Source organism: Galleria mellonella, unplaced genomic scaffold (genome assembly GCF_026898425.1).
Source record: "Galleria mellonella isolate WM207_F2 unplaced genomic scaffold, CSIRO_AGI_GalMel_v1 utg17990, whole genome shotgun sequence".
NCBI classification, from domain to species: domain Eukaryota; kingdom Metazoa; phylum Arthropoda; class Insecta; order Lepidoptera; family Pyralidae; genus Galleria; species Galleria mellonella.
The window spans coordinates 1-16,672 of NW_026442021.1; the positions used below are offsets into that span (position 1 = coordinate 1).

Consider the following 16,672-nt stretch of genomic DNA (forward strand, 5'->3'; position numbering starts at 1 on the left):
AGCATTTTTAAATCGTTATTGTTTTTTTAATCTACTGCAAGGTTAGGAAAGTTGTTATCTGTTAAGAAGAGATCGCAAGAAACTCAACAGTTATTCTTTTTAAATCTCTGTTAACATTATAAATATTTAAAAGTACTGGTGTCTAAAATTATGAAGGGTTTTAGTGCCCACGCATGATCTAACACCATGCACGCTTGTCATTCAAATTGATTGATGATACTGTATTCTACTGCGGAAATTAATTTATTTAAAATAAAAAAAGTTAATTAATAGACTTATATAAAGTAATAGATATATGGCGAAGTAGCCTTATACATGTTTTTCAGAGGGTGATTTTTTTACCAGAGGAGACTTCAGGCCAAAAGTCGTTTGCTTGGGTACCTCTGTCCTATTCGTGTTTCTACCGTGAAGCAGTTGTGTTTGCATGGCTGTGTTTTTTGCTTCAAGGTCGGATACTGCAGTGAATTTACATTTCCTAGGTACCCAGGAATAATACCTGAGTCCTCAGGAATGGCAATGCATGAGGGGTATTATAGGTGAAATAATTATGTCCATGGTACTGCTCATGTCTATAGGCAACGGTTACAACTTTCCATCAGATGGGCCGTCAGCTTGTTTGCCATTCTAAGCTGCATAAAAAAATCACATTGTTGATTTGAAGAAAAGATAAGGCAATAAAACTGCTGGGTAACTACACTGTACCTAGTACGACTTGAAATCTCAGGTTAATACAATTTATAAAAATAGATCTGATCTGGGATTTTTTTAACCAAATTACTTGCAATACTGATAAAATGGCGCGCAATGTTTTGCTTTAAAAATATGTGTAAAAAAATTATATCAGCCAAAGTGACGTTAGCTGACTAAGCTTTGACCTGTTTTGACGCTATATTTCTTATTTTTTATTAATCACTCTATCTATATGATTTGAAACTACAGGGTACTACTGTGACAGAAAAAGGTGCATTAAAACTAATAATAATAAAAAATCACGTGTTTATTAATTTATTTTTAATTAGAATTTACAATTAAAATAATTTTAGTTCTCGACTTACGTACATAAGGTGATATATTTAAAAGTAGTTCCAAAAATTATGAATACTAATTGTGTCGGTCACGTATAGTAGTCACGAATTTAGACACTTGAAATTTACAACAGATACGTTGATTCAAATTTATATTCCATACCTGACTTTATTTATTTCTAATATAAGTATAAATCTGTATAAAAAGTTTCATAAAAAAAAAAACCAATTCATATTACAGTAAACATAAAAGTTGTTTAATTATCAGTGTGCACAACGCACATTTTTGTTTCCTTTTAATTTTATTGAAATGAAATTTTTGTTTGTGACTTGAAGTTGCTCTCAGATTATGTTGTTTTCTCGTTCGCTTACTTGCTCCCTTTATTTGCTTTGTATAATTTTTTTATAATTATATTTTATTTTTAAAGACACCGTGTTTCCATATACCAGCATATAGTCCTTTTTCGAAATCGACTTACAACTGATAGAATTATGAGATTACAAACATTAAAAAAAAGATATAAACGAATTGAAAAACGCCTTCTGTTTAAAGTCGATTGATAAATTTCTTAATGGAAATAATAGAGATGTCTGGAGTTTGAAGTCAGTAACTTACCCAGTAAATACCTCTATTTATTATACCATCTACTATATAAGAATAATGATGACAAACTATTTCATTTTTTATACAACTTAGGATGGCAAACAAGCTGACGGCCCACCTGATGGAAAGTGGTAACTGTCGCCTATAGACATGAGCAGTACCATGGACATAACAGAGTATACTGTTTCACCTATAATACCCCCCATGCGTTGCCATTCCTGAGAACTCAGGTAATATTCCTCTGTACTCTGTAAATTCACGCCATATCCCACCCTTCGAACCGAGACACAGCCATGCAAACACAACTGCTTCACGGTAGAAACACAAATGGAACAGAGGTGCCCAAGCAAACGAACTTTGCACAAAGTCTCCTACTAGTAATCATTAACTATCATCATTACAATAACATTATAAATACTTAAATATATTTTATTTATTTATTATTAAATTCAAAATTTACTTATAAATATCGAACGTGTCTTGGTAGCTTGCATTAAAAAGAAAACCATAGCTTTATATTATGACTAAATATATTGAGACAATATATTTATGTGGTATATTGTAGTTTTAGAATTCATACATAGATATGACTTACACTAGAAGCTGAGTGATTCTTATACTACAAACACGAGTAATTATATTATACAATTGCTATTGAAATATTGCTCAAAAATTAGATAACAATTTTACGATTAAGAATGACAAATTAGTGAGATATATTAAAGGATCAGAAATATAAATGCAACACTTAGAATAAGAACAAAGTGATACCTGTCACTTTTATATTTTTATGTCTTAACAGTTTTTCTTGTAATATAAAATTATTAAAGGTCACAATAAATTATAGGTTATTAAGTTTACTTTAATTCTATTTTAAATACACAATCGGCACTTAACGCGATGTAAAAGCTTTTACAGGTAAATATTACCTACATACCTGTTTCTTTATTGCTGACGTTTCGACGTAGATTACACCACGTCGTAGCCACGTGTGGTCAAAATATATATAAACAACGTGAAAGTTTAACATTAATTACTTTAAACTTTTTTTTTATACCACTAACGTGGCAAACAAGCATACGGCCCACCTGACGGTGGGTGGTTAACGTAGCCTATGAACACCTGCAATACCAGAGGTATTACGCGAGCGTTGCCGACCCTGAAGAAACCTCTTTACCCCCCTTTTGAAGAATCCCATGCTGTAGTCTCTTGGGATAACCTTTTAATAGATCAAAAATTAGTACATCCACTTGTTAAAAACTAAAATTACGTATCTTTTTATATTGTCTATATGTTTATTGCCTCTTTTTTTCTACTATATCAGTTTTCGAATTCAAGTTCTTTATTTGCATTAAACATGATTACGTTAGATATTAGATTGTGTATACATCGAGCTATATGTTTCACCAAAATACTGGTATGTAAAATTTATTTTGTATACCAATATATTGATGAAGTAATTGTACATGGTTAAGACTTTTCATATGTCTAGTTTAGTTTTTGGTCTTTAACTATTAAAGTTTTCATACAATACTTGTAAAATTTAATTACAATCAAAGTACTATAATACGATCGCTAGTATCCATGTTTATTTTTTCCCTTTAGTTTATTTCATTCAGATGCATTCGTTTCTGCATCATTAACTTTGTCCTTCCTTAGCGTGCTTTTCTCTTGATCTAAATCTTTCTTCAAAGTAAATCCAAGTCTAAAATAAATACAAAGTAAATTTTAGTTAAATTAGAAACTAACTAAATTTATAATTATTATATATATAAGTTAAAAGTCATGCAACATATGTTATTACATATGTTTTTTCTCTTTTATTTTACCAATCTATTTTACTAGTTGTATCCCGGAGCTTCACCCACTTTTTTTTTTTATACAACTTAGATTGGCAAACAAGCTAACGGCCCACCTGATGGAAAGTGATAACCGTCGCCTATAGACTTGAGCAGTACCATGGACATAACAGATTATACAGTTTCACCCATGATACCCCCCATGCGTTGCCATTCCTGAAGACTCAGGTGTTATTTCTCTGTACCCTGTAATTTCACGCCATATCCCATCCTTCAAACCGAAACACAGCCATGTAAACACAACTGCTTCAAGGTAGAAACACGAATGGGACAGAGGTACCGAAGCAATCGACTTTTGTACAAAGTCTCCCTCTGGTAGAATTAGTACAAAAACTATCCTATACGCTACATTAGGGTGTTATATACTCGTGTAATAAATTTCATTCAAATCCATTCAGTACTTTTTACGTAAAAGACTAACAAATATCCATCCGTCGATTTCGCATTTATTGTACTAATAATAAAATCTAAGGCCTTACCTTAATGTACAAAAATATATAATTTCAATAAGGCTGAGGACAGAAAATCCGAGAAACAGTCCGAGTAAGCCACCACAATTAGCGAGAAAATCTGTCAGGCCAAACAGTTCTGATCGTCGCATTGATGCAAATCTCGGCTCTTTGAAGTAGATGTCAATTCGAGAATAATCGTAACTGAAACATTGTAACGACATAATAATACTTTCAACACTACCCAAGATTGACAGGTAGCAAATGCTTTGTCACTACTGTAGTGGAAAGATAAATAAAATAAGGTAAACAAAAAACTAGCTGAGCGGGCCGAGGCGCGCAGTCAGGCTCGCGCTCGTGGCACAGCCGCTCGTGATTAAGGATCACGAAATGATCAAGAAACTAGTTGTACTTTCTCGTTCTATTTACACGTAAGTTAAACCGGTAGTTATTACATTAAAATGAATAGGCATCAATAAATATATCTGACTGTAATTCATTTGAAAACATAGACGTTAGCTGTATTTAGAACACGTTTGAAGCAAAATTAGTTAATTAAATTCAAGTTAAATTAATTACAATCATTTTTAATTGTCAATTAATGTATGATTCTTCTATTAATTTAGAATGAAATTACGGCTGGGAAGAATGGACTCAACTGAAGAAGAGACTCAACTGTTGCTTTTTGCAACAAAAGTTTATTTTACAATTACCATATATATTATGAAAAATAAATACCTAGCAACTTAAGATATCTCGTAATATTATTCCTTAATAAGAATAAAAAAAAAAAATCCCTCAAAATAATAAATTATAACTTTAATAAAATCCATTTTCTTTTTTGATTCCAATTTTTGCTTATTACATTTTCGGTAATTTTTCTTAGCTTATGTGTGATCTTAGCTTAGATTGTATACCACAAGATCGAGTACCAAAAACAAGCCCAAATTCATTGAGCTAAAGTGATTTTAAAGTTTGACATAGAGCGCGCTATTTTTAAGTTTTAATATTCATTAATACGAATGGAAACAAATATATATTTTTTAATTCTACTGTTATACTTGTATGTCAATCAAAGCAAGGTGAAGATAGTATCGTTATAACCTCTTTATCCCGTTTGTTGGAATATGGAAGATATAACATTATAAAAATATAATAGTAATGCGGACTACCAGTCCCATTAGCAATATTCCCTGTCAGGTCGACCTCCACGTGGTCCGCTTGGAAACCATCGTGCTGAATTCTAGGCGTATTCATTACGGTGGGCTAACTGCCTTTTTATTCTCACTGGTGCCCCGCCAGAGTATACCGTTAGCGCAGACGGTGTACCATTCCATTATCATCCATTAAAAAAATATGATCTATGAGATAACAAGTTATTCAAAAGCTATTTCCGAATCAGCTATTAAAAAAAAAAACAAGGTAAATATTTTAATAAATATAATATTACATTGTACCTCTCAATAAGATTAGACAGGTCGATTTCAGCTAATTTCTGAAATTGATTTATTATTGAACTAAAATTGAAATCAGTCTTGAGGATTTCTGCATCGTAGGAGATCTGGTCACATGGTGGTAAACATAAGCACGGATCGGGTTCATCTTCTACAAAATCATCAAATATCTCATTGGTGAATTCATCTGCAACATTGATTCAATTAAAATTTAGACCGATGATGACAATACCTAAATATCACTACATAGTATAAAACAAAGTCGCTGTCGTTGTCTATCCGTCCATATGTATGCCTAAATCTTTAAAACTACATAACGGATTTTGAAGCGGTTTTTTTAATAGATAGAGTGATTCAAGAGGAAGGTTTATATATATAATACATGCACAATATAGCAGAGAAACACTGATAATTTTAGAGGTTTCTAATGTGATTATTACAATGTGATGCACCCGTGCGAAGCCGGGGCGGGTCGCTAGTCATTAATAAGATTCAGATCCAATTCTTTTAAAATTTGATAGATATATATTTTTATTTGCATTACTTACAGCACACAAATAACAACAGACATAGATAGACACACACAAAAAAGATTTTAATATAAAAGAATATACAAAATATACAAATATAAAAATAAAACCGTTTAAAAATGGGGAACACATAAAAGAAGTAATAAATTTAAAAGTTGAAAGTCTGTAAGAAATGTTGTTTCCAGATTTAATTGCTATGATGATGATAAAATATGTACAAGAGAATTAGAAAGAGAAGAAGAAAGAGAGAGGAAGAGAGATTGTAATATCTAATTTTAAAACCTAAAATTATCTATTTGGAAGAATAGTCAGAATAGATGCTTTAGATAACTTTTGCTAAATATAAGGCTAAATATTTTAAATCAATTACCTATAGCTTTTTTAATGCAGTCCAATTTATTTACAGTGCAAATAGATTCGCTGTCATTATCTGTAATAAAGTATAGTTTCAAACATGTTACATATACAATGAATTTATATATATTCAAATCCAATTTCTATATTACTGAAATAAAAGATGAGATTTTTAAATCTATTTATACGAGTATAAAAGAGGATGCTAATTGACTGACTGCCTTATATATCAACTCACGACTGAAACCGTTAAATCTAGAATCTTGAAATTTTGCAGATAGTTTCTATATATGGATGAATCATAAGAAAAGATTTAAAAAAACTGAACCCCTAAGAGGACAAAACGATGGTTAAAGTTTGTATGAAATTTTGTTAGTTTAGATGTTAGACTAATGAAATTTTAGAGAATAAGAAATTGAATAACATATGCGAGCAAAATCGCGGGGAAAGCTAGTTATTTATACAAAAGAAGAAAACTATTATGCAGATGAACCAGCCCTTCTTTGCTTTTTAAGAAGATTAAACCTGAGTCCTCAGGAATGGCAACGCATGGGGAGTATCATAGGTGAAACAGTATATTCTGTTATGTCCATACTACTGCTCATGTCTATAGGCGACGGTTACCACTGTCCATCAGGTGGGCCGTCAACTTATTTGCCATTCTAAGTTGCATAAAGAAAACACTTCCTATATAAACAACCCAGTCATAATCAATAACATGTACTTGAGTACCTATATCAGCATCATCATCATCACGTATCAGACATTGTCTATCCACTGCACACTTACAATCCTTCGAGTCTTGATTTGTACTAGAATATGTCACGTAGATAATATTACATTCGGTTATAATTCTTTTTAAGTTTATTACCTCATAACTCCGCTTGTTCTAAACTGATTTGAAATTTTTTTTTTATCTAAAAGGATATACTTACAGATTGGTCCCATATAATTTTATTTTTAATTTATTTTTAGTATTGTCACAATTGTAGTTGTTTTTTTTTATGGAACCCAATCTTTATTACTGAAAGTACTTAAAAAAAAGCATGCACAAATATTAGTATCTTGAAGATTGAATAAAAAGAAATATGCATACTTACGCGGCATATGAAACCAGACGCATCCACATTTTTTCAAAAGTATAATTCGCTTGACACTCCAATCTGCAGTTTTTTGAAGTGTATATTTTGAAATATCGCAAATACCTTTCATGTTGGAAATAACACTGACGTCTGAAAAATAAAAAAATATATATAAACTACCACTGGTTATTGGATTAGAATTATCCATTAACTTTTCCGTGCCCAAACTGCAAATACGCTGAACTATTAACACTAGGCTCCGAGCAGTGGTCTAATAATTTCTCTGAAGATGCCTCGTTGCCTCGTTTAGAGAAATACGTGTCGCAAAACGTGCGGAAACAAAATGACAATTGGAGATCAGTCGGAGATTGATAGTTAATATGGAAGGTTTTGGAACTTCTGGTAGTAATAGTGATGACCAATCTTCGAGTGTTGGCAGTCATACACATATTATTGGTAGCAAAATTAAACAAAAAAATTTGATCCAATAACTAGTAATATGGAAATCTGCAAGATAACACATAGTTCAGTAAAATATATACAAAATAGCAATAATACTGATAACGTATGTGAGCATTATAACCATTTTATGTTCATGTTACTGTCCATGTCTATAGGCGACGGTTACTATTTTTCGTAATGTGGCCCATCAGCTTGTTTGTCATTATAAATTGCAATAAAAATATCATTATATATTTTGTCATACCTATGGTGCTAAATGAAAAGGGGAAAAGGATCTGTATAGCGTAATAACTAAAAGCAGAAATTATCTGTTTAAATAAGAAAGATCACTTATAACAACCATATTATATTTTATTTAACATTAGAGAGAAAGTAATATAAACAAAATGTATTTTAGCACAATGTGGACTCCATACATTAATATGAACATATAAAACCTACTCCAATAGTGCTTATTAATGACGATTACTGCTTTACATTAGGTGGGCCAAAAGTTTGTTTGCCATTCTGAGCACAATAAAAAATAACGTATATAAAATCGAAACAGCATGCAACATGTAGTTAATAACACCTGGATTGCAAATTCCATTGACTTTGCATTCCAGATCTTAAAGATACTTCTTTGCAAATAATTATATTACATTTTTCTAATAACGAACCTACGATATGTAACATTGTTAATTATAAATGTATTTCTGTTTCTCGAGTGCTATCTATCGAGTGGTGGTCCTATTGAAAATTAGCACTGCAGCGCCACGATGCAGCTTAAACTGAGCGGGGAAGGTCTCCAAATTTAGCTGCTATCACAGAATTATTATTTTAATCTATAAAGTTATCATTAATATTATTATGTTTTGTAGTTGAATAAATGATTTTATTATTATTATTAAATACCTATTCAAACAATATTTTTTATAATATGTGATACTATTCATCATCATCTCAGCCATTATCTGTCGACTGCTGAACATAGGCTTCCCCCTTAAATTGCCATAAAGACGGTCCTGAGCCACCTGCACCCACTGACTTCCTGCAATGCATTTGAGGTCGTCACGTTATCTTGTAATATTATTAGCTGGTACTTATTAGCTATCCAACAACGTGCAAAATAGTGTGATAAAAATAAATAATACATACACTTCGGGACTGTAACTTTTTAAACTATTAGAAGTACTGATCATGTTAAATTTTAGGGCCACAGATGAGACTTGGCCGGGCAGTGACGCGTAGTAATACAGCGATGATTGCGGGTGATCAGCTGGATGTTGCACGAAAATCTATGGAAGTGAGAAATTGTAACATTGTTATGAAAAAATAAAATATCACTTTACTGTGCGTATGTTTTTTTACAACACAAGGGGAAAACGAGCTTGCGGCTCACCTGATGGTATGTGACTACCGCCGCCCATGATCACCCACAACACTAATGTCATTGCAGGTGTGCTGCCGGCCTTTTAAAAAGGAATATGCTCTTTCCTTAAAGGTTATGATGTCGTACCGGTTTGGAAATACTGCTGCTGGAAGTTGATTCCAAAGAGTGGTTGTGCGTGGAAGAAAGTGCCCTGAAAAACGCACGGTGGAAGACCGCCGCTCGTCCAGATGGTTGGGATGAAATTTTAATTAATGACGGGGTGTACGGTGTTGAAAATCAGCAGCAGGTATCAATTCGAACAATTCCTCAGGGCACTCCCTATGATAAATTCGGTAGAAGACGCACAGAGATGCAACATTTCTACGCAGTTTTAGTGGTCCTCCACATTGTGGATTGCACATTCACCAACGATGACTCTAACTCAGCGGTCTAATATAACTAGTGAAACCAATTTTATTTTTGAGTACTCATTTAATACAGTGTGACTGTATTAAATATATTTTAGTTTGCAGATGTCTTAGAACCCGTCTTTGATGAGAAATGTGGATTAGCTTGTACTCAGTGAGCGTATCTATCCTTAATATAATATATAAATATTATATTAAGGATAAATAATTATTATATTATTAAAAGTAACTATAAAGTTACTTTTAATAATATAATAATTATTTCACTACGAATTATATTACTTACTTTAGATCCTTTGAGGCCACCATTGCATGTTTCATCCGGATCTTGTTTGGGTGCTTGAAGGATAACGGTCAAATCGTAAATGGATCCTGAAATCTAGAAGATACTACTATTATATTTATAATACGAGTAAAAACTATTATATTAGGTAAAAATATGATCCCTACTACCCAGAGGTATGCACTTTGTGTAATCTGGATCTTCAATAGGCTCAAATGTTCGCTAGGTAGTCTTTCGTATTCCTATTATTCTAGTTTCTATTTTAGTTCGCCGGGTGGTGTCGGCATAAAAAGGCCCATTCTTTCCTTTCTCATGTTGTAAGAAGGAACTAAGATAATGTAACGGCCGAGGTTTAGGTAGCAACGTCCCTCTTAAAGTATCACCAAATCCTAACTGCGGTTGCCAATCCGCCTACTAAGCATGGCGACTACTGACTTAAGGAGGAGGCCTATGTTCAACAAAGGACAATTAACAGCTGATGTGATGATTATTCTAGTTTAAAATACTTAAGTAAAGCATACGAATGTGTTGCATTTATTTATTTTACACTTTATTTACTCGTACGTAGGTACCCAAAGACTGAGTCTTGCAGGTAAAACTGAAGATGGTTAAGGTATAAAAGGTAATTACAGGTAAAAAATTGTAAATACTTTTAAATATTGAAATAGCAATTGATATTTGCAATACGCAACATATTAAGATAATTTACCACTCCACGCCGTGGATAAGGGCCTCGATTTTTTTGGTATCCTCCATCTAAACTCCAATATTTACTTGTTGTCGAAGCATCACTATAGTTATACTGTTTTTGTATACTGAAATAATCAAGTACAGTATTAAAATTTAAGTTTTACATTTAATCACATTTAGAAAAAATGAGTTTGTGTACAATATAAACAACAAAAATAACAATCTTGAATATACTAATGATAATACATGTTTTTTTTCAATGGCTGATAATAAAATGGCAACCCCGCCTGCGCTAATTGTATACGCTGACGAGGTATCAGCGAAGGATGATAGGCGAGAATGAAAGGGCAGGTTAGTAAGCCCACCGTGATGAATACACCTGGAATTCAGCACAATGGTTTCCAGGGGAACCACGTGGAGGTCAACCTGATAGGGTATATTGCTAGCAATGGTACTGATATTCCGCATTACTAACGGTCCCTTCCCACCTTATACATATGTTAGTGCGTGTTACATTTGATAGGAACGAAATTTTAATTTTCAATGAGAAATAACATCTTACTTTTTCTGACGAAATATTTCATTGGCCGCCAATGAATTGAAATTGAAACATACGCCTTGTTCAGTTAATACAGTAGAAAACATTTCGCTGCAGTCGATCGCTGGGACACCACGCCAAGCACAATGAAAAATATAATCCGAAACCGATGGAGACACCTGAAGATGTTGAATAATAACTAATAAGTCGCGAATCGAACTTATAAGTAAGGGCTCTTATTGACTTCAAAACTAGTAGATCATAATGTTAAAAAAAAAAACTAAATGAAATTTTTAAATATCTTTGTATTTAAATTCTAATCCTAAGACTTTAGATTTAAAGAAGAATAAGTTAAAATAGGTTTCTCGGATGTAACTTCAAAGAGTCTTTATATTATTGAATAAAAAGTTAGTGAAGTAGTCAAACAGTAAGCAAACAATTGTCTAAAGAATGCAATGACATATTACTTTTTTATGCCCAAGATGTCGTAAAAGGCAATTATTAAAAAAAGAAAAAAAAAAAACATTAAATACTGAAAGAGGAGTGAGACTTGAAGTAAAACCCTATTTGAAGCTTCTTATCCAGAGATACCTTATTATTTATCTTTTCTAAGGACGACCCTAAATTTACAAGTACAGTTTTATTAAATTCATATTTAAGTTACATAATATTATAATTTAAAAACTTAAAGGTACTGCTAAAATTAAATTTTATTCTATTTAAAAACATGACAATTCAAACTAATATTATAATCGTGTCTACGATTACTCCTATCCATCCAAAGGTTGCCTGAAAGAGACAGCTTATAGCCCATTGTTTTCTCACTGCGATAAGTTCTTGTACTTGTTTGTATCTTTAATAAGTTTACTATTGTAATCTTTTGGAAGAAACAATAAAGAGTATCTGTCTATCTATAAAAAGATTTTATTTTTTTTATTTTTAATAGATAAACTCAGAAAGTACTTAACTAGTTTATTCATGAAACATTTTGATATATATAATATTATCGGCAAATTTTTTAAAGCTATTTTTTTTTTTGAATGAATGAATGGTTTATTTTCTCTTCACAAAAAGTAGAATAAAGTAACAACATGAGGTACAATTTAATATGAAGACCAATTTTGTGAGAGACTGGTGCTTGCGGTAGGTTTAGAAGAACCTGTGTTACAAATCACCAATGCCCCATCTCCATGGACTACACAAATACAAGGCAACCAATTAGTGTTATAATACACAGATCTATATTTTATATATGTTTCTATCTATCGACTAGTGTGAAACTGTGGTCACTAGTTAATTTATAATTTCCTAATAGTTTAATAACAATAATACCTTTAATATATTTTCAACAATTGTGGCATTACCCGTTTGCCTGTCTAGAGAAAACGTCGGGTACATCTGTTGCACCTCACAAATGAGGGCTATGTCTTGTGCTTTTTCCAACGCTTTCATAATGTCCACAGACAAATTTTTATACGAGTATCTGTAATAAAAAATTACACAAAACAAAGATGTTACAGTTATAGAACTACTTGTCAATATATTTATTTAAATACATTATCGGGACTTTGCACGATACATTTTTTTACACGTAATTAGTGCCTATATACCTGCTTTTTTATTGCTGACGTTTCAACGTGGAACGTGAACGCACGGCGTCGTGGTCACGACAAGACTGAAGTGAGCGGCGCCTTTGTATGGCAGCCCGCGTAATTTCTTCGGGTACCCTCACACTGTCACTATTATTATCTAAGTCCACGTCGAAACGTCGACAATAAAGAAGCAGGTTTGTAGGTACTATTTATCTGCAAAAAAATCTTTGTTTTAATCGCGCTAAGTCTTGATAGTGTATTTAAATATGTGTTAACAATGCAAAAGTTTAAAAATAACTATATACTTATTATTTTAATCGTTTTACATCGAATATCGTTTAGATTTTTGGGAGATTATTAAGGTGAGTGTAACAGAACGAAAGTGTGATTAGAATTAAAATATAAGGCACAAATTCGTGTTAAATGAAGCCTGCATATAAGTGAAGTGAGAGAAAAAAAGTATTACTAAAATGAATGTATTAGTGTAAGAGCTTTACCTTTTTAACCGATTTCAAAAATGAGAATGAGTATTATCAAAGTTACTAATTTCTTTCTGCGTTTAACGACAAATGTATGCGAGATGTGGTGATAAAATTATAAAAATGGGGTAAGTATTAGAAATTAACAAGTATATTTAAAAATATATTTGAAAACATACTTTTATAATGAAAATATGTGTAAAGAAAATTTTGGAGGGGCGGTCGTTTTAAATTTAGTGTGATTTTTACAAATTTTATCGTTTGTTTCTTGCTTAATTTAATTGATTTGACCCAAGCGAACAAACATGCCGTGTGGTCCTGACACAGAAAGGGCCATCCCTTCCTTTCCTGCAAGTATCGTAAGAGGCGAATAAGGGAACTTGGTCGAGACATTAGCAGCGTTTCTTTTAACATATCACCAAAGCTTAGAATGGCAAACAAGCTGACGGCCCACCTGATTTAACACTGGACATAACACTGTTTCGCCCATGATACCCCCCATGCGTTGCCATTCCTGAGGACTCAGATGTTATTCCTCTGTACCCAGTAAATTCACGCCATATCCCACCCTTCAAACCGAAACACAGTCATGCAAACACAACTGCTTCACGGTAGAAACACGAATGGGACAAGCAAGCAATCGACTTTTGTACAAACTGGTAATGCGTTTGCCAATCCGCAAAACTGGCAAAACTCCCCTTATGGAGGAGATCTTGGTTCAACAATGGATAGTTAACGGCTCATATGATTGATGATGATGAAACAAAATAATTATACATTGCATGTCGCAGTTTGTAATAAAAGAGTGGTTGGTGGTAATGGTGACATACTGTTCAATGTAAGAATTGTTCTCGTGGTTCAACATCGAGACTTCAGACGAATGATTATATACCGATGCCCGATTTTTTATGTCCGGACATATTGTCACAGACGGGAAGGGGACCTGCAATATATAAATTGAATTAATCACAGCATTACGATAATAATAATAATGTCTAAAAAAATATAATTGAAAAATATTTACGTGAATTTCCTTTTAGCAGATAGATAAATTGATAAACTCTTCATTTGCATCAACACTTGAGTCCTCAGGAATGGCAACGCATGGGGGGGTATCATGAGCGAAACAGTATACTCTGTTATGTTCATGTTATTGTAATAATGATAGTTAATGATTACTAGAGGGAAAAGTTGTTTGCTTGGGTACCTCTGTCCCATTGATGATTCTGCCATGAAGCAGTTGTGTTTGCATGTTTGTGTTTTGGTTTGAAAGATATGGCAATGATATTACAAGGCACAGAAGCATAACATCTTAGTCCTCAGGAATGGTAACGCATGGGGGGTATCATATGCGAAACAGTATACTCTGATACGTCCATGGTACTGCTCATGTCTATAGGCGACGGTTACCACTTTCCATCAGGTGGGCCGTCAGCTTGTTTGTCATTTTAAGTTGCATAAAAAATAAAGACATTTCTCACCATTTCGACAGGCACGAATTTTTCACTGAAACTGACTATGACAGGACTCGTTTGCCATTTCATCCAAACATTGCGTATTAATAGAAAACACAGCGCCACGCTTAATATGAAGGTTAGCAGCCAGAACAATCTGGAAACAAAAACACATCGTGTGAAACAATAATCGATCTAAATTGTTTCATTTTATGGGTCAAAATTGAATGGTAACTTCGCTTGCATTCTGGGTGTATACAGGCGAGGCAGTAGTGAGAGATAATAGGTGAGGATGAAAGAAAGTCAATTGGTCAATCGTGGTTTCCAGGACGAACCGCTTAGGTGTCGACTTGATGTGTTATCAATGATAATGGAATCATAATCTCGCCTGCTCTATCGATATACACTGACGGGGAGTGAGGGACAATAGGTGAGAATGAAACCAGCTCAGTTAGCCCATAGTGACGAAGTCCATAAGAATTTATCACGATGGTCTCCAACAGGAATCACGTAAAGGTCGACCTGATACGGTATATTGCTAGCAATGAGGCTGTTTGACCCTGTTACTGACAATCCCTATCTTCTGTTCTATTCACACATAATATTTATTTATAGACTGAAAAATAGATAAATAAATATATAATAATAGGTATGTAATAGGTAGGTATATATATTCCATTATTACAGATTTTTTTTACAACACAGGGGGCAAACAAGCATGCGGCTCACTTGATGGTAAGTGACTACCGCCGCCCATGGTCACCCACAGCACCAACAGCATTGCAGGCGCGCTGCCGGCCTTTTAAAAAGGAATATGCTCTTTTCTCTTCTCAGAAGGTTATGTTGTCGTATCGATTCCGAAATACTGCTGCTAGATGTTGATTCCAAAGAGTGGTTGTGTGTTTTTTTTTTTTTATACAACTTAGAATGGCAAACAAGCTGACGGCCCACCTGATGGAAAGTGGTAACCGTCGCCTATAAACATGAGCTGTAACCATGGACATAACAGAGTTTACTGTTTCGCCCATGATACCCCCATGCGTTGCCATTCCTGAGGACTCAGGTGTTATTCCTCTGTACCCAGTAAATTCACGCCATATCCCACCCTTCAAACCGAAACACAGCCATGCAAACACAACTGCTTCACGGTTGAAAAACGAATGGGACAGAGGTACCCAAGCAATCGACTTTTGTACAGTCTGCCTCTGGTACTTACTTCTCGATGACGCTAAGTCCATTCTGCGCTACATATCGCAGTCCGTGCAATGTCGTATTTTTCGCATAATCCAAAAATAGATCTTTCGCCAAGATTTTCTGTCTTTTTCTACGTTGTTTCCTTATAACAACTTTGGTGCTCAAATTGCGATGTTTTGGCCTAAAATTATACCAGTATTATTATTATACCAGCCAGTAACTGTCTACTGTTAAGTTTTTCTTTTTTTTTTTTTTTTTAATCTTCACATCTTATTAATCTAAGGAAAACAGTATACACAGATGTAATAAATAATACTCATAAAAGTTCTTTATTTTTTTTTATACAACTTAGAATGGCAAACAAGCTGACGGCCCACCTGATGGAAAGTGATAACCGTCGCCTATAGACATGAGCAGTATCATGGACATAACAGAGTATACTGTTTCGCCCATGATACCCCCATGCGTTGCCATTCCTGAGGACTCAGGTGTTATTCCTCTGTACCCTGTAAATTCACGCCATATCCCATCCTTCAAACCGAAACACAGCCATGCAAACACAACTGCTTCACGGTAGAAACACGAATGGGACAGAGGTACCCAAGCAATCGACTTTTGTCCTAAATTACTATCAATGGATAGGTAAAATTTCTAAGTCTAGTAATTTTAAATTTGGAATGCATATGTACGATTTATTTTACTCTAAACAACTGCTAAGGAAAAGCTTTTTTGGAAATTTCAACTTAAAAGAGGCAATACGACATCACGTGTGTAAAGTTACAGGCCAATACTTAGTATTCAAATATAATATAAAATTAAAGTTTTTAGAGATAGTCTTATTTTA

General features: G+C 33.5%; 1 protein-coding gene across 1 annotated transcript; it reads right to left on the bottom strand.

Annotated features, from left to right (window-relative positions):
- Nucleotides 1-2,932: 2,932 nt before the first annotated feature.
- LOC113515574 (pickpocket protein 28-like) lies at nucleotides 2,933-15,861 on the bottom strand. The gene is given in 14 exon segments (XM_052893557.1): nucleotides 2,933-3,334; nucleotides 3,968-4,141; nucleotides 5,395-5,578; nucleotides 6,292-6,351; nucleotides 7,376-7,409; nucleotides 7,411-7,507; nucleotides 8,957-9,096; nucleotides 9,885-9,977; nucleotides 10,591-10,696; nucleotides 11,134-11,288; nucleotides 12,442-12,592; nucleotides 14,011-14,123; nucleotides 14,662-14,791; nucleotides 15,851-15,861. Coding segments are annotated over 13 exon segments (1,464 nt in total). The 5' UTR covers nucleotides 14,725-14,791; nucleotides 15,851-15,861; the 3' UTR covers nucleotides 2,933-3,240.
- Between the last annotated feature and the right edge of the window lie 811 nt (nucleotides 15,862-16,672).